At 40.8% G+C, this 19,014-nt stretch overlaps 1 protein-coding gene across 7 annotated transcripts in view; it reads right to left on the bottom strand.

The window, feature by feature from the left end:
* The window catches only part of SLCO1C1 (solute carrier organic anion transporter family member 1C1), a 53,784-nt gene that overhangs the window by 26,253 nt on the left and 8,517 nt on the right, over positions 1–19,014 (bottom strand). For 3 of the 7 annotated variants that reach the window (XM_048301940.1, XM_048301942.1, XM_048301948.1), the window contains 12 exons: positions 18,763–18,895; positions 18,005–18,126; positions 17,549–17,695; positions 15,707–15,805; positions 14,696–14,941; positions 13,789–13,953; positions 11,977–12,172; positions 10,815–10,980; positions 10,198–10,379; positions 6,552–6,616; positions 5,246–5,363; positions 3,132–4,214 (listed from right to left, as the gene is read on the bottom strand). In XM_048301940.1, coding sequence (XP_048157897.1) covers positions 3,992–4,214; positions 5,246–5,363; positions 6,552–6,616; positions 10,198–10,379; positions 10,815–10,980; positions 11,977–12,172; positions 13,789–13,953; positions 14,696–14,941; positions 15,707–15,805; positions 17,549–17,695; positions 18,005–18,126; positions 18,763–18,895 — 1,862 coding nt within the window. In that variant the 3' untranslated portion in view covers positions 3,132–3,991. Of the gene's footprint in view, positions 1–781; positions 845–3,131; positions 4,215–5,245; positions 5,969–6,551; positions 6,617–10,197; positions 10,380–10,814; positions 10,981–11,976; positions 12,173–13,788; positions 13,954–14,695; positions 14,942–15,706; positions 15,806–17,548; positions 17,696–18,004; positions 18,127–18,762; positions 18,896–19,014 lie in introns of those variants that run through there. The other 4 variants (XM_048301944.1, XM_048301945.1, XM_048301946.1 and 1 more) reach the window with 4 other exon arrangements.

The following is a 19,014-nucleotide window of genomic DNA, read 5'->3' as shown; positions in this document are numbered from 1 at the left end:
ATTATTAATAATGTTTATTTATTTGCAAATGCTTTTAAAATACCTATATGACCTAGCTGCTTGCAAGTCTATGCACTTTATAGCTTCTAGAAGTAAGTTTTAGTAACTTGTTTTTCTTTTAATGTCATGCAGAATTAGGCTGCATGTTGTGTCATCATCTGTCAAACCAGCCAGAGTGTTGCTGTCAGTGTTTTCTCTCAGATTATACCAACTGTGCTGTTATTTCAAAATATTACAATAGTGGTTTCATACATCAGTCTTACTCATTATTTTGAGCACTTCAAGGAGGCAATCTATAATTATTCAGCTTGTTTATTCTTTTTGAGACATCCACACCCTTTGCTCTCTGTTTTTCAGCAATTCCCTCAGATGCTGGCATGGCATGAGCTATAGATAAATTGCATTGTTCCCTCAGTCTTCTGACCTTGCCTTTTTGCCTCCTTTATTTGCTAGAATAAGGCATGATTAAAAATGATGCGCCTATAACTAAGACAAGCAATGTCATTTAAGAGTTGCATTTTTTGCTGGGAGGTAAAAGAGGAAATGTGCCTTTGGCTCATGTGCTGCAGGCGTGATTGCACATCCCATTATGTGGCATAGCCTGGTTACCCTGCCCTCGTCCTGCATGTGACAGCTGGGGACCTTGCTGTAATATCCCACTTTTTACATGGCATACAGCCCATGGGGACTTCCTAACAAAGGGTGTGAGTCCCACTCTGGCCTCTAAGGCTGATATTAAAGGTTGGGAAATCACCTCAGCTAATTCTTTTAACAATCTTACCTTTGACAGTGAAAGGCGTTTGCTTCTTTGCAGTCTCTTGGTTGTGGTTTAGTATCCCTAACTCTAAAAAGAAAAGAAAAGATCCAGATTTGTTGACCTTTATGAGTCAGCACCTACTGCAGATATAGTTTAAGATGAAGAATTCTGGTAGGAAGATTCTGACAGGTCCAAATATCCTAGTGCTAACATCATTTTTTCAAATATTATAGCAAGTCCAGAATATGTATCTCTAGTCAGACACTCATCCATGAATCCATGTTACATCTTAAAGTACTAAAATAAAGTAGCAGACTTGAAAATAGTTCAAAGTGGGAATGGCTTATATCTGCTCGCTAACTTCCAGTATTATCATTGCTGAAGGATGAGAGGAGAAAAGTGGTCATTTTCAAAACATAATGAAAATAAGACTTACTGAAAACAACTCCTTTCTAGTATTCTATGTGTAAAGGAAATGGGTTATGGAAGGAAAGCCTGTATTTTAAAGAATTAATCACTAAGTACAGGCTTCATATATAACCATGAAGTTAACATACATAACTGATGAAGCTGATTTTTTCTGTCCCTGTTTCTTTCTGAACTACAGTAGGATATGTTTATGTCTCTTAATTTCTTTATTTGTCTGTTGTGGTTTAACCTCAGCCAACAATTAAATATCATGCAGCTGCTTGCTCACCCTGCCCCCACAGAGGGATGGGGAGAAGAATTGGAAAAAAAAAAAAGGCAAACCCTATGGATTAAGAACTGTTTAATAATTAGAATAAAATAAAATGGAATAATAATAGAATAATAATAATTGCAATGAAAAGGGAGGGAAAAAAAGAAAGAGAGAAACAAAACCCAAGAAAGACAACTTTTTGATGCACAATACAGTTGCTGACTGATATCCAGGCTGTTCCTTAACAATGACTGGTTCCTCCTGGCCAATTCCCTCCAGTTTATATACTGGAAATGGCATTCCAGGGTAGGGAATATCCCTTTGGCTAGTCTGGGTCAGCTATCCTGGCCATGCTCCCTCCTAGCTTCTTGTGCAGCTTCTCACTGGCAGAGTATGGAAAGCTGGAAAGTCCTTGACTTGGGGTAAACACAACTCCGCAACAACTAAAACGTCAGTGTGTTATCGACCCCATTCTCATACTAAATCCAAAACACAGCACTCTTCCAGCTGCTAAGAAGAAAATTTTCTCTCTCCCAGATGAAATCAATGAATTTTCCTGGCCCTCTTGCTGCTGGGCGTGAGCAGAACTGCCGCAGTGACAGCTTCACTGCTGCCAGGACTGATTCACAAAGTAGGAATCACCCCCATTGCTTTGACACACATACAGCATCAAGCACTGAGTGAAATGCAGATATCTCTCCTTTTTTATCCCAGTGTGTACTTAAGCTGGGTTCCTCCTTTCTCTCATTGGATCTGGCAGCTCATTTCTATGGGAAGTGCCCTCCCCAGGAAGCTATGGAAAGCTCCAAGCATTTTTCTTGATCCTGGATGCTGGTGCAGTTTGACATTTTTTGCTGTTTTCATGGTGATGTAATATGAATGAGACCTGAGACAGGAATGCCCGTATTTGTGATTCACCACAACCACAACTCTTGACTTAGTCCCGTATTCATAAACCTTCAGATTATTTTAATTATGTTTGTTTAGTTCAATATCTTGTTCATAGAAGGCCAAGTGAACAGCCACAGCTGTCCAGGACCTCACTGCCCATAGCCTCTGACACTTGCCTGGGAGGACAAAGATCTGGGACAGGAGGCTGGGTATCCCACATTCCAGGGAGACAGGCTGCTGTCTAAACACTCACCCATGTGGCAAATCTGGGTGGCATTGGTTCTTCCTCTGACAAATGCATTTTCCCCAGTAATGGGTTCAAAGCCTTACCTTCTGCAGATATTTGGTGCCTAAGCACCACCCTTCTTGGTGTTGCTATTGAGTGGATTAGGTAGTTTCCTAATGGCATAGTGTAAACACCGATCACTGATAAAGCCCAATGAATCCCACCCTTATGCATGTGCCCCTCCTCATGCACCCCACAGGAGAGGCAGCAGGGTACCTGCAGTCACTGCTGGGACCCAAATGATGTGATATGGGTTTGTTTGGCCAATATTGTGGTGAAGGATGAAGCCTACCTTTCATCATGTGCTCAAAAATTCTAGTTCTTTAAAGGATATCCTTGTGGTGCTGCCACTGGCTTTTCCGGTGCAAGGTTTCTTGAGATTTTTTTTCATATTAAACAGCTCTCCTTTGCACTCCCCACCCCAAATATAATTAATATCAAATATTGACAAAGTCCAAAAATGTCTTTGTTTCAGCTAGAAAATAAAATAAATTAAAAGGAAGAGCCCCAATCACCTGGTCTTTTAATTAATTTTAATTAATTTTATTTTTCCCAAGCTATCTTTTCATAGTTTTTTAAAATATTAATCATATGTATCTTGTACCATTTTGTTATTACATCATAAAGTGCATGGAATTATTTAGTACACTGAGTACTAGCGAGAAACTGCTGGAAATCTAAAAAAGCTCTATTTTCATTCCAGTTTCCTTTGGATGATACTCTTGTGGTCTCTTTGACTGTAATGACAACTTCTATTGTTGATTGTTGTGCTACTGGACAAAGCTACTGGAAAACAGATTCCTAACCACAACATTTGATGTCCTAAGTGTTATGGATTGAATTCATGAGATGCCCAGAGCCTGTGGCTGATTTGTCCTTCCAGCAAACCACCTTCCTCCTGCCCTGTGCCTCACTGTTTGCAAGGACGGGCTACATGCCCGAGATCCCTCCACCTTCCAGGTTGCCAGATCAGGTTTTGTGCCCTGGTTCCTCTTGGCTGGTCCCATGGCAGAGGGAGCTGCATGACAGCCTCCTCACTACCCCTCACACCCGGGAGGAAACCGAGGGGCAGCAGCAGCTCCTACAGCTTCATGAGGAGGGAGGGAGCTGAGGGGCAGCTGCAAAAACAGTGTCTCAGTGAGGGAAAAACTGCACCTCCCATAGGAAATCCCCTCACTCAGCAGAAAAAATGGTGAGCAGTGTTTTTAGAGCTGTTCACGTGCTAAAAATTGGTGGTCTTTGCTTTTGGGGTTTACAGTGAAAATTGCAAGAAGGTGAACATTTTCATGATGGATACTAAGATACTGCTTCACTGATGATGGATTTTTGCCTGGAACACCACTCACTGGGTAAAATCACGGTGGAGATCTCAGTTTTCCTAAAGTCTGGTCTCCTTTTCTGGCCAGTAAGTTGACTGAATTAACTGGTCACTATGGACAAAATTATCTTTTCTGCTCTTTGTTCTACAGGTGCCTCTCTCCCCGTTGGCTGAGAGGGTCTCGTCTTGTGGAGAAGACCTTTTCCGGAGAACCCAAAGGACAGCAACACTGAAGAAAATGGACACCGTGCCCAACACCAATGTCAGCCCCAGGTACACATACCTGAGAGAGAAATGATTGATCAGAGCCTGTGTCAAAGGCAACACATGACTAGAAGGCATCAAGGACACATTCATATTTTCATGGGGTAAGGCTGCCTAAGGACACTTCAGTCAAGGGGATGACCCTGGAGAGGGGAGTTTGTCAGCTCACCCAGGTCAGGTATAGTGTGGTCTGTGGTCAAGAAAGCATCTCAGGCATTGACTGACCTCCACCCCAATGTGCTTCAGTAAGTATAGCACTAATATTTTTAGGGCAATTACTCTATTTTTTGGTTGTCTCATAAACAGTACCAGTGGTATCAAGACCATTTGATGGCATTTTTGCTTTACAGGCATATTGACAGCAACAACAGCAGCAACAATAACGTCATAATGTTTTATTAGTAAAAAGAGATTTTGCTCTTTCCTTCAAGTTTTCAAAACAAAATGTACCCTCCTCTCATGTTTATTTTCCTTGTGGTAGCAGAAGGTACAACCTGTTCTCCCATTTTCCTCTTACCATTGTTATTCCATTCTTCATTTCTGGTGAAGCCTTTCACAAATGCAGTTCAGCCAATTACTGTCCTCTAGCAATAGATTGATAAAGACAGCTCTGCACTTAAGCCTCTAGGTAAGCCAAGCATGTTTTGTGGCACCTTTGCCTTCCATTTTTTGATCCAGCTCCAACATGGAGAAAAATGAGGTTTAATAACTTATTTACACACACACACAATGACAGCAGAGACCCTGAAAGGTGAGGGAAGCTTTAAGCATAAAATTGAGGTTTCAACACGACTTTTTTTGGTGAATTATTAAGTGACAATTATTACCAGCTGATACTGAAACAAGATGATCTGCCCCTCCCCCAAAAAAGAGATTGAATCAAAAAAGAATGGTGAAAGGTGAGCATTATTGTTAATATTGTTAGTCAGAGCCTTTCATTCAGTTTCAAATCTTTCACTCAAATTTTCTGATAGAAATTCTTCTACCAGTGCCAGGTGTAGATTTACTTTAAGAACAAAAGTTAAAGAATGAATGGAGAAGAGCAGTTACCTGAGTGCACTGGAGTCATAGAGTCTGCACGCTCCTCTTCCCCCACATCTTTTGCTTCCCCATTTCAGGCAAGTGGTATCTATGGCTACTCCGAAATACACTGGGGCTGGAATCCCCGCTGGGTGTATTTAACAAATAAATAAAGGTAAGAAATTTACTTTCCAGGGTGATCAGTTCTGATCTAGAGGCACGTTCATGCAGAACATTGAATAATATATTCTATTCAGCAATGACACTTCCTCCCTGTTTGCTGGTTTGAGAAGACGTGCCTTGTGCTGCCCAGGCACACACCACCCTTTCCTCCCTGTGGGAAGCCAGGAAAACATGACAAAACATCAAAAAGCCTGTGGAAGTCAGTGCTGTAGTGCTGGCCATGGTTTGGTTTCCTCACCCTGTGGGACATCTCTGGGGAAAAAGGAGATACTTCTCCTTTCTTGAGAGCCATGGAGTCTGCTCAGCTTGGGTGTAGGAGTGTCCTGTGTGTCGGGTGGGGGATGAGAAGGAGGTTCCCAGTGGGGCTGGGAACCTGCAGTGGGGCTGCAGGAATCCTCCAAGTATCTTGAGATCCTGCTGTGGCAGCGGCAAACCTGCTGCAGTTCTTGGGGGTGATGGAAAGGAAAAGCCTTTTTCATGTGCTGATGGGAACATCCTGGACTCTGTGTCACCTGGGAAGCCACCCAGGGTTGCTGGAGAAGAAAGTAAGCCTGGAGAGAAAATTCTGGCCTGCAAAGGTGTAAGAAAGAAGCCAAAAGCTAGTTTTGATGGAATTTCATCCAGTTCATCCAACTCAGCGCATTTAAATAGGGGACTTGCTTCTTGCTATTTTTTTTTCCATGAAGACCTAGAGGACTTTAGAATTTCCAGTTCATTGGCATCTCATGTTACCCTTGATTTCAGGTGGCTGTAGCACAAGGCTGCAGTGAACCCCGCCCCCAGGCACACCTGTAGTCAGATTAATTCCCTTAGAAACTAGTGAATATATGCCTGAAAAGCAATCACAAATTCTCAGCCATAGCTGTTGTTTTATGCTTTTTGCTGAGTAAGGGGACAAGATGTAGTTTTGATGTTAGCTTCATCTAAAGGATCACATCTCTATAAATATTGGCCTTGTGTATTTTAACTATACCTAACACATAGTTATGTGATTTATGAAGTACAAAGCAATTTCCTTTTTCCAACCTTTTTTTTTTAATCATATGATATTTATTTGCAGATAGACATTGTTCTTTCCAACAATCAAAGCTTAATTCTAAGAGAAATGATTAGTGAGGAGTGTATTAAAACCGACTCAGGAGTACAGACTTACCAAGTACTCTTATTGCCAGGGTATAGATACCAAGTGCAAATGATTTCAAGTGGGGTTTAATGCATCTGAAAATAATAATAATAATAAAAAAGGTGTTAAATAGAAATAAAGCATCAGGTGTATATAATAAGAACACAAATAGAAAGCAAGAGAAAGGAAAGAAATGTTACTTTTTCCTCCTTATTGTCACAGACCTTAACCAAATTGCAGAAATATGTAAAAAAGGTGATAAAATCAGAACGGCATCCAGGAATTCTGAACACCTATATTCAGCATCACATTTTAAGATGGTTGTGGATTTTCAGATGATATCAGCACTTAAGTGTTACTAATACAGGATAAGAAAATTGATAGTGAAATCATGCAGCCATTGGATGGTTTTATTCAGTTAGAAACTCCATTAAATTCAGGACAAATCCCAGGCTAGTACAAGGTATTTAGGCACTCACTTTTCATTGCACTCTATCTAGGATCAGGATCACAACTCCTGTAAAGGTAAATCTTCCAAGCCATTCTCTGACAGAGCAGACCATTTGCATTTGGACTCTTCTGAGATTGCAGGGTGAGTCCAACACACACATCCAGTTCTTCTGGCTCCAGATGAGCCCTGCTCCCACCTTAGACCATCATCTTGGCGCCTTGAGGGAGGGGGAGGTGGTGAGCAGGAGAACAGCTGCCTTTCCCATCCATGTGATCAGCAGTGTGTGTATGGAGCCTCTCAGATTAGCAGGAATCACCTGCTCCCCCACCAGCTACTCAAATGTGCTGTTTCTCCCAGCATGTACCAGACTGACTATTACAATCCCTAATCCAGCACAAATCTGCGTATATGTCTGATTTTGGCAAGTGAGTAGTACCAGCCACATGACAAAACAAGGACATTTTTGGTATGTGGGGTAACATGTATATCAATATGGTAATTAATAAAACTTTTGTCACAGTCATTCTATTAAATATAAGTCAGAAAAAATAAAATGGACTGAAATTCAGTTGTCACTATGGATGAACATAGCACTCTGGAGGTACAGTCTGTGTGCTCTGAACTAGGATGGCCTCTGCTTCTGCAGAAATTAATGTAATTGGGAATATGTTTTAAAAAATAATGAAGACATTTCAGAATGAACTCTATTGTTCCCCACCAGTGATAGTTTTCAACACTTTATTCTCTAATGCCCCAGTCATGGATTATCATCATTCAATCTGTTGATTGTGGCTTATACAAGCATTCCCATCTACAAGGGCATGACTGTAAAATGATTTTAAGTTGAAAGAACAGAGTCTTGCTCTCCTACCAGACACTTGCTACATAAGCATGCCTCAGCCTAGAGTTCTCCTAAACTAATCTGAGGGCATAGAAAGCAAAAAGTGGAAAATAAAACCAATAACTGGATATTTAATATGTGTTTCACAGGATTAATATCCTGCAAAAAAGTATTCTCTTTCAGATGAAAAAAAATTGTTTTATTCTTTGTATTGTCTTTGCACGGAAACAGGAGTCCTTTGTGATCCTGAGTGATAGCCAGACCTCTTAGGGAGATCTGAGACTTCCTTTTCACTGCCTAATCGCCTGCTATTAATAGCTGGTGCTTGAACAACAGCTATCTGAACTGCAGGGCTTTTTTCTCCAAAACTGGGCTGTCCCAAGTTCCTTGGCTACTGTAATTAGACTAATACCACCTAAATGGCATTTCAGCAAATGACCTGGTCACCCGCTGTAAACATATTTCAATGACTTCAGTGCGCAAATCATCAAAGTAAATGTCACTACATCTTACAGGCTTTTAGGGATGTAGCTGTATTTGTGCTCCATGGCAGGTGCAACGATATCTGCTCATCTGAAAACATCAGCTTGCTTAAGTGCTGGAATCTTAACAGAGATTACTGAATACTGAATGATTTTTAAAACACATAATTGGAAAAAAATACATAATGAAGTCTGCAATTTGACCTTGGGACTACTTGTATTCAAAGATAATTTACTTTCCTTCTGGTAACAGAAGCACACTTCCAATTCAGCCAGATTTTTGGAGAAAGTCAAGTCAGTGAAGGATTTCAAAAAAGAGAAAAGTAAGCATGAGCTTAAAGTGGAATTGTGCCCACAGGTCATTTGCAGTGCAGAAAAAAAAAAAAAAAAAGGATTGAACTTACTGAAACATGTTTTATTTAGTTGCACATCAAAGGTGGATGCCTTCAGTCCAGCAGGAAAACACATAACTTCTCAGCTTCAGTTAAATGTCTCTCAAAGTAAAATGATTTTCAACAGCAATAGAAGCTTTGGAGCAGAACCAATAAAACTGTTTTGCTGATTTCATATAACAAAGTGGTTTGGTATTGTAATTGAAAACCTTTCTAAGCTTTTTTAACTAAATCGATTAAGCAGTAAGACCCCTAAGAGCAAGTTCTTAGGGCTGAGAAGGGAAGGCAACTCTGTGTGATTTAAGCGTGTATGTGTTCAGCTATGAAATCTCCTCCCAAACTTTTTATGCAGTGGAGACAAGAAGAAAAGCAGGAGGTTGAGCATGGCTACCATGATTTTGAGGCCCTGCGTGGTACCAGATCTGTACATTTCCCACCATATGTCTTATGGATAGAAGCAAGATATCATGTAGAGGGAAAGGGGAAGGGAACTGCATCCCTGCATAGCTCTATGCCCATATTTATCCAGCGTGTCAGAAGCAACCACAGAGAGCGATCTGGTGTAAATCCTGAAGGCTTTTCTGCAAGCTCTCCACTCATGAATCATCCTCATCTTGGCACGTGGACAGTTCAGCTGTGCAGAAGCTTCAGTAAAAATTGTCTAAAATAGATTACAGTACGATTGTTCTTGGAGTGAGCCCTTGGGGAGAGAGAGATGCTGTGTGGTTTTCCAGCACTCAGTGGTAACACTGCAAGGTGTGTGAGGAAAGCTATGCAGCTTGTATACACCTCACTGGCAGTGTTTGTGCAGGGCAGTGGAGAAGGATCCTCACCTCAACCATTTCTGAAAGTCTCTGCGTGAATATTTATTCTGGTTCAAGGATTGTGATGGAATCGTAGCTGAAGTCACATTTCTTTATTTAGGTTTTTCCATATGGTCTATGTTCAGCCAGTTCTAACACTGGCATTGTCTATGTGGTTTAAAGATACCAGCAATGAGACAGGGCCTGGTCCAGAAAATTTGATTCAAAACCAAAGAGAATTTGGGGGTAAGAAAACACAGTTATAATACTAAAGATTAGTTAGACTGGATTTACTGTTGTTTTGTTTGAGAAGCAGAATGTGCCCATCTGGAAATAATTTGGAAAAAGGAACTGAGAAAGAAAGATTTCCAAAACAGAGCAGAACAGGACTTGGAATCCAAAAATCGCAAGAAGCTGACAAAAATCCAGATTAAGCACTGGTAGTATTAAATACCTTTTGTACTTTCTAAAATTAGCTTCAAAGCTTACAGTCAGTGATGGATAAATAGTTCCAGCAGTTAAATATACACTGGGACATGCATTCAACAAATCTGTGCTTATCACAACAGGAAAAAAAAAATCTCATGCTAAACCAATCTTCAAAACAAAGAGAAAAATACTAGGAATACCAGGAGGGGAGGGAGTACCAGTCACATGTCAAAACACTTTGAAAACATTTGGCAATGCTAGCAGAAATTATTGCTTACCTTAGAAGCAGTATGTATCCGGGTGTGCCACCTACTGACAAAGTGTATGAAGTGATAACTGATATTACTAGAAAATACAGAAACATCCTGGGACACTCATTTCCTTTTTGACATGGTCCCACCACAGCTGAGGAGCTTTGTGAAGATTCAAAGGTTCCCACGCAGCTGCAGTTAAAAAATACCTGGAAGAGAGTGGGCAAAAGTGTATGATAACCTAAACGGCGGGGAAGTAGATGTTTAGGAATATCTTATCATGCTTTTCTGGGTGGCTGAAAGTTTACATCCAAAGGGGGAAATGTTTTACAAAAGGAAAAGGCTTATTCAATGAAGGACAAAATTATAAAGTATCAACTGTTGATTAATGTAGTTATTAGTTTTTTTCAACAGTCTTAGTAGCCAACAGCTAAAAAAGAAAAGCCTCCAACATTCTCTGCTTGTGATTTCTGCTGGCAACAGCGAGAAAATTTTAAATGCGTGTGGCAGATTGCTAAAAAACCCTGAGGATTTCAGGGCTCAAGAGGATGCGCCATGCTCAATTTTAATCCACTTACTCTGACAGACCCAGTTGTATCAGAAAGAATTATCGCATCTCTTATGGAAACGAAAGATTGTCTTACGGTGTTTTTCCCACTGCCGTTGGATGCCTGGCAGCCGGCGAGACAGGCGGAAACATAGGTAACTCCGTTTTCCCCACAGATGGGGTCCCAGTCGTTCTTGGAACATGAGCAGCCTGAGTTGCACTCTGAAAACAGGGCTTGCTCGTAATCAGTCATTGGTTTAGTTCTGTGGAAAAAGAGAAATTGCAAAGGTGTTGTCTAGAAGATGTGGAGGAAATCATGATCACCTCATGGGTTATGCTCTCTTCCAGGTGCACTGGGCCAGACCTTCCCTCTGTAGCCCATTAAAGGTTGTCTCTTCACAACCACACAGCAGTGTAAATCCTTTTTTCTCTGTTATACAAAGGTTTTCACAGTATCACACCACCTACTGTGAGATAGCATGTATTTTATTAAGGGGGACAACTAACAATTTATATTCATGCATTTTCTCAGATTTTCTAAGGTTTTAGTTATCTGAAGCTTGATGCAGTTTTAACACAACTAGGCAAGTGGCAAAGAAGGGACTGAATTACTCATGGGAAATGGTCTCTGTAGAAGTTACCGAGAAATTTATCAGAATGGGATTCATTTAAACTGAGTGTCTGATACCTTGCAGGACAGCTCTCTGCCAAATTCAGTCATCAGATACCAGTGAAGCAGCTACTGGGGCTGCTGTGAGTCAGTGCTGGAAACTCCTCCCAAAAAGTTAGTTTTACAGAGTAATAGCATGGGCAGAAATGTTAGCCTCAGGTGTACCTCGTGATTAACATAATGGTTAATCCATGCATCCTTAAGTTTTGAGTTCAAAGGCTATTAAATGCCAGGCACACAGAGGCAAGAAACAATTAATTGAATCTCATCCCCCCTACTGAGCTCCTCACATTTCCAGGAATCACTGGGCTCAAAGGATGGGTCCCATGGCAATAATAATTAAAAAGTAATCAGAAAAATAATCTGCACTTGTGACATAAACCCCTCTGGTTTATGCCATAATCATGAGAAGGTCATGACACAATGCCCGCTGGAATGGAGTGGTTTCCACCGATTTGAATCAAATTTCTGGGAAGCATATTCAGGTCAGTCACTCTCCTTTCAATAATATATACTTTGTGAAATAAAATGAGGAAGGAGTTTGGTTTCCAGTAGCCCTTTCTGCTGAAGCATGGCCTTCCCAGCATACCCGTGGTACGACACAGTCAGTCCAGCCACGTCCGAGTTCTCACAGCCCATCGCAAACAATGAGAGGAGCAAAAGGTAACCAAAGAAAGATGATCCCAAGGAAAGTTTTGCAGCCCCTAAAACACCTATTCTGAATTTTTTCATGATCAGTCCTCCAGAGAATATGCCAAAGGCCACAGCAGGAATATTAATAAGACCTGAAATCAAACAGAAAAATATGTATTAATGAAAACCCCAGCTCAATGGACTAACCTTGTCAGCCACAAAAACAGCTGCAGCAAGGAGATGAAGGAACAAAACATAAAAGATCTTCAGTCAGGGCATTTTATTTTGTCCAGAATTAGAGTGATCCTTGGAGTGTTACAAAGGTGCTGGGACAGCTTTGAAAAACTTACTCCCAAGGACATGCTTCTTTGCTGGTTCTTTGACAGAGAGATTATGGATAAAGTTTAGATAATGCTCTTCCAGTATCTTAAGCTAGGTGATTTTTTCCATAATTAGGTTGTCAATGGAGTCATCTGCTGATTCCTAGAGGACAAATTTAGTTTTATCTAACGTTATGAAAGCTGGAGCAAGACCTGCTTTTTTTTTTTTTTTTTTTTTTGTGCTTCAAATTGCTCTGACAATTTTGATATCTATCAGAGGTTGTGATAGAAACTGTTCTCTAAAAAAGAAGAAGAAAGAGTAAAAGAGGGAGTGAAAGAGAAATAAACACTGTGAGTTGAGTCAGCTGTCAGGTTTCTTAGGAAGAGTGGATTTGGAGACAAAGGAAAAGTAGGAGGAAAAACCACCTTATTGCAGAGATAGCCACCCAGCAGGATCCTTCCCTAACCAAGCCATCACACAGTCTGTGTTGGATATAGTCCCTATGCTCAGAGAAATCAAATGGTTCGCAATCCTCATTCAGTTTGCACATACCTGAAAGCTTAGCTCCAGAAAATCTTTAAATACAATGAGAAGTACTACACTGAATGTAGGGATTGTTTTCTGGACTTTCTTTGGGCATCAACTATACTTGAAGATTTCTCCTTGCTTTGAGGAGTTTCGTGCCAGGAAATTCCAGCTTCTATCTTTAAGGAATTAACATAGCACAATGGATCATTACAGCTTTTCTGCATATATATATACCTCTGTTGCTGTGCAACTAATGCTGCTCTGAAACAAGGCAGTTCCCTCTGTGTTGGGTAGACGTAAACCTCTTTGCTGTTTAATGCTATTGAAGCCTTGGACCTCTGGAGCTGAACCCCACATGCAGGTTCAGCAACCAGGCAGTCAAGTCCACCCTCCTGAAGTCAGCTACAAAAATGTCCATCTCAGTACCCAAAGGCTGAAGCAGCTTCTCTCTCTTGTACTGTATGGGACAGCTTGGGATATGACTTGACTTCCTTTTATTTAACACCATTCTCTTCAGAGAGTCACCTTTAGCACTCACTGAACTGATCTTTGCTTTGTTGAAACAAATGGGAAGCCATCAAGGCAGCAGATCTGTCTGATGATAAATTTATGTAAACTATTTAAAAACTATTTCTCAGTTATTTTCTTGTGTTGTACATATATTACTTTTCAAATTTCCAGTTAAATGGGAATTAAGGTATCAAATTATGTAAACTTTTACAGTAACTCCTGCATAGATAAACTCCGAGTTACCTAGTGCTGAAGCAAAAATGAAATAGCTTACCTTCTATAAGCTATTACTTAAAGTCAGACAAGGAAGGAGAAGAAATAAAAATACCCTAAAAAAAATACAATTTTTCCTACATGCCACTCCTAAAATGTCCATTTTAAAGATATCAAGAAGCAGATATAGCATTACCTATTACAAAGTTAGTTTTTGAAGATGTCTGCCCGTACTGTTGTTCAATGTACTTTGGCTTATATGTCACCATGCCAATTAAAGAATTGAACTGAATGATACTTGCACACAAATACAGACTGTAAACTGGATTCCCAAAGAGATTCTTCAGTGATGGCAAGAAGTCTGGAAGACAAAACAGCAGAAATAACAAGCAGGTCAGAGAGAGAATAACTGCTGTGAGCAATGCTTTGTAACATGTGTGTACCTTCCAAAAAAACCCAAAACTGCAGAACATTTCAAAGGGAATCTGTGAAGTTCTGTGATGTTCCTAACAGATCCCCCATTTCTGGATGGGGGAACAGTGGAGCAAAATACTAATCATAAATTTCCCAGAAGAGATATCTTGTTTTATAAACCTTCTTTTCATTATAAGCTAGGAATGATTTGGTTTCTATGTGTCCTCAACAGCCGCAGCACCGTTTAGCTTAATTTGGGGCAAAGAGTGCTCAGCACAGCTGACAGGAAGCACAAACATGTTGAGGTACAGATTCAAGTACTGAGGGAAAATGCTTTTGGCAAAGCAGGGCCAAGGAAATGCAATTGTGTGAAACAGCTCCTGTCTAAATCCAGGAAGCCTTCTCTAATACTGTAGCTGGTCTGTGCCCATCTATATTCTGATAGATATTGTACATGTTTTCCTAATGCATGAACTTACAGGAAAAAAAATTAGCAAAAACTGAGGGTTGTTTTTTTTTCTGACCACCACATCTGCAACAGTCACTATATGCACTGGAGAGTGAAATCTCATGTAAAAATCATAATTCTGATGCCATTAAGATAGGGCCGCAGAAAGTATAAAATTTTTAAGTCTAAAAGCCTTTGAGAGAAAAACTCAACGATCAGGAAGAAAACTCCAGTGATTTGCCTTTTGCCATCTCGGCAAGCTTCGCTTGTTGCTGATAGGGTGCGTGTTGGTCTTTGTTTTCCTCAATGATGAACTTTGACTGCTCGGAAGAGGTGCTGGAGTCCTTCCTGCTCTCAGGTTTTGGGAGGTGCTTGGGCAGGAACCAGAAGGGGATGCCGGCCAGGACGCTGATCACCCCAGCTATCAGGTATCCCAGCCACCACGCTCCCACCCACTGCACGTCCTTGGGACTTATTGTGATGCTGTCTGGAGAAAGTGGAAAAGAAGAAACAAATAAATAAATTTTGAGAATATTTGCTGATAATAAGGAAGGTGGTTTTGGAGGGACTTTCCATGCCCACCTCACCAGGTGTAGCTGTGTTGTGTGTCACTACGGGCGTTTTGCAGGAGCAGCTGTGGGGACACAGTGAGGACTTGCTGATTGCTGGGGCACAGCAGCGGCCTAGCCCTGACCTGCTGTGCCACTTGCACAGCCCCAGAGATGCTGCAAGGACCAGCAAATGGGGAAGTCCGGGTGGCCACTCACTTGCTCCCAGTCAGGCTGTTGTGCACAAAAGCCCCAGGAAAAAATAGTTTTCCTCCTGCTTTCTTTCTTCCTGTTTTCTCAGAAGGAGGGCAATCGGGAGATTCGGTACCCCCTGCCAATCCACTTTTCCAGGTGGCAACAACAGGATATTAAAAAAGCACACATAGGATCCTGAGCCTCAGTCCTGCTTCCTCCTGGCTCCCATTATCTCCCCAGAGCCTCCTCACCAGAGCACCTCTTGGAGGCACCTGCTGCAGATCTGCTGGTGCTGAGGAAGAGTGGGACCTCTTTCCCCCTCTACACCTATCCTTCTTGCCAGCCTGTTCTGCATGGACCCCTACACTGCTGTCATCCTTGTCATTTCATGAAGTGCCTACTCTACCCCTGATAGCTCCTCATGCCTAGAAGATAACCAGATAGTTCTTGGCCGAAAATAGGCATGAGGAGCCTGACTGGATTTTTAAAGCCTGAGTGTTCTGACTTACCCAGATCTACAAAGCCAATGTCAACATAAAGTTTGGCACACAGGGATCCCAGGAGAAAGCCAAATATTGGCCCTATAATCGCCACTGTCTGTACACACCCTGGAATAGAAAACAGGAGACTGTTACACTCCTGAGCTAAAAAGGGCACTGGTTCTTCTGCATCTAGCAGCAGATTATGGAATGTGATAGGTAACAAGTGATACTGTTACACAAATTGAAATATTTTCAAGAAGAAAAAAAGGCATCAATACAATTTTCCCCATGACAATGATGCTTTTTACTGTTATCCAATTAAAGAGTTAAATTCAGCCTGAAGGAAAAATGTCAGGAACCAGAATGGCCTAAACTCAATAGCAGCACCCATCTATAACTGCTAGAAATGCTTTAGTTGACAAGATTAAAGTAACTGGAAAGCAAATGTCATTTTGTAAATTTAAATGATCACTTTAAGTTGAGGTATGTAGGTTATGGGTGTTCTGGGGTCCAGTCGGGACGGCCGGACGTAGACGGTGACGGATGGAGACGAGAGATCTCTATAGGCAGGTCTTGGGACACAGTCGGTTTATTGTAAAGGGCGTGGGTATTGGGGCACTGCTCAGAGCTGGTAGACTCAGCTCTGAGCAGGCCCAAGAGAGCAAGAGAGTGAACGGGTGAGAGAGAGAGTGTAAGAGCAAGAGTGGAAGAGAGAGCAGGAGAATAGAATGGAAGAGAGAATGAGAATGTCTGAAGTCCTGGTTACAATACAATAAATCATCTTCTGCACTGAATATTCTAATTGTCACTAACCAATCTAATACAAGATACAAATCCTATAGCATTTACATACAGCCTATAAGAGTTCTTATATTACCATAGAGTGTTACATCTTAACTTCTAAAAACTACTCTTTGGACCCCTTCTGCTGAGCTAGTAGGGTCTGCTCTGACCCTTGGACCTGTTTGCAAGCAGAGGGTATTGTTCCATCAAGAGGGGATTACTTCAGTGGCCATACCATTGTTTTCTAGTTGTTCAGTAACTGACTTGGTATTTCAAAAGTGGCTTTCATTTCGATGTTGCCTGTAGTTTTCATATTCCCAAAATCTTTTGTCAGGCAATCATATTTCCAAGGCTTTCCTGTTTCATCTTCCCCAACAGAGGTAGGCCCTGAACAGGCTGAGAAACCGCTTTGCTTTTGGGAGGTTTCCAGTGTTAATATGTTTCAATATACCTGCAGCCAAACTTTCTGAATACTTTGAATTTGCAAAATTCACCTGGAAATCTGGGAATCTGAATCTTTTACAGAGAGAATCTGATTTTTTGCATTTTGCCTGGCTGGAAACTTGTCAAGAGCAGATGCTGATGAGATAGGATTTTTTAGGTAATATTTCTGGTGAATGTGCAGTGGTCAGACAATGAACACAAGAAAACAGTGCTACCAACTTTCTAAAGTTTCTGCACTATTGCTTATAATTCCACATGAATCTGGAGGGAATGTTTTGAGTACTCACTGAAATTCTATTTTAAGTGCTTAAAAGAGTGCATGTTTTTATCACTTTCCAGAGAACTGAATGTGCACAGAGGCTCAGCAGTCCACATCCAGAAGAATTAGGAAGATTAGGGTAACAGCAGGAACCCAAGGTCAAATTCTTTCACCAAATTAAGATAATGGAACTGTGCTGGTATAATTAAATGGGAACTTGGTCCCTTGAGTGTACATGACTGTTAAATAAACTTTAATATTGGAAATTATGCAAACAAAACAATCAGGGCAACTTAATTCAATAATATTCATTCCATTATTCAGAATGACTCAGTCTCCTCTGGGGAAAAATCCATTAGGAAAAAACCCAATATTTACTTTACCAATGTATAAGGCAGCATTCTCTTCAACAGCATAATCATCGATGTATGTAATTCCCAGGGGCTGGATGGGGGTTTCACCTATTCCACGCAAAAGATTTCCAAGTAAAACATAGATCCACATGGAAGAGCCTGCTTCCTTTTCACATCCTGTGTACACAACAAGAGACAACAACGATGTGTTTATAACAACAGTTTGACTCTGAAAGCTCAGGGCTCCTAAAATACTTCTGTTGTAGGAGAAACAGTAGGAAAACTGTGAAACAGCTTAAGGTAGACAAATTTTTAGCATGAGCTGTCTCAAAGATACTACAGTTTTGCCGGTTTTATAAATTTGTTACCACATCCCTTTTTAGAAAACTCTTTCACTTCTAACAAAAACTGGGATCTCCTGACAGAAGGATTTGGGAAACATTGATGATAGTGAGCGCTACCAGCCCCAATATTTAACATTCTCACCTGAATTTATTTTTGCTTGAGATTTTTCCAAGGCTGAGAGTGGAGTTTGGTTTTTATCCTGCAGACATGGAGAGATGATAGCAGTCGAATTGATGGTGGAAGGGAATCTTTCGTATCGGTATCTGTTTAGAAAACGAAGTTGTATTTATTCACAAGTACTGATAAGAAAAAGCAATCAGATCTGCTACTACCAGATAGGCTTATAGCACTTAAATGCAAATTTCATCTGCATCCATATGAATCCATCTGGATCCATCACCAGTGATAGTTTACAGGGGATAAACAGAGCTCTATTTATACTGCAGCAGTACATGACAATTGTCCTGTTGGTTCTTTTTTTGTCAGCGATTCATTTCAGTTTAGCAGGCACTTTGCTCTACTATGATACATGAATTTGGACTAAGAGATTATCAGACAATGGTGTATCCTCTGGCTTGTGATTGGTACCCAGATTGTCTTCTTGAGTTTAGTCATCACTTCTTCACTGACATTTCAACAATTCCTAAACCATATCAAAATGTGGCCAGTCAAGATCAGAGACTAATAAAAAAATAAGTTGATTACTACTGAAAATAGTACACATTAAATTATTTGCTTTACAGTAATAAATCTTTTCACAAAAAAAAAAAAAAAAAAAATTAAGTAACCGCATCCCCATATGCCTATTCCCATCTTCATAATCAATGCCTAAATATTTTACTGAGCTGCCATTCAGTGTGCACAGCCCAGCTGGAAAACACTGATCTCTTTGCACTTACCGTCCCATGAAGAACTGGGGCATTGCAATTAGGAATGTTCCAGCTGACATAATTAAGCAGCCTGCTCCAATTATTCTTGGCCTGTGAAGCTTTGCTCCAAAGTAGCTCACAAGAATTATGATTAGGAGGTTCCCTTTGAGAGTACAAAAGGAAAATTGAGTTTTACCGCTTGTTGATAAGAGATCCCCTAAAATAACAATTCCTAGTATGTAGTATAGGCACTGATTTCAGGGAGAGAGGGCTGATGGGGTT

The sequence above is a fragment of the Corvus hawaiiensis genome, chromosome 4, assembly GCF_020740725.1.
Source record: "Corvus hawaiiensis isolate bCorHaw1 chromosome 4, bCorHaw1.pri.cur, whole genome shotgun sequence".
NCBI lineage: Eukaryota > Metazoa > Chordata > Aves > Passeriformes > Corvidae > Corvus > Corvus hawaiiensis.
This window is presented reverse-complemented; position numbering and strand designations above follow the sequence as displayed.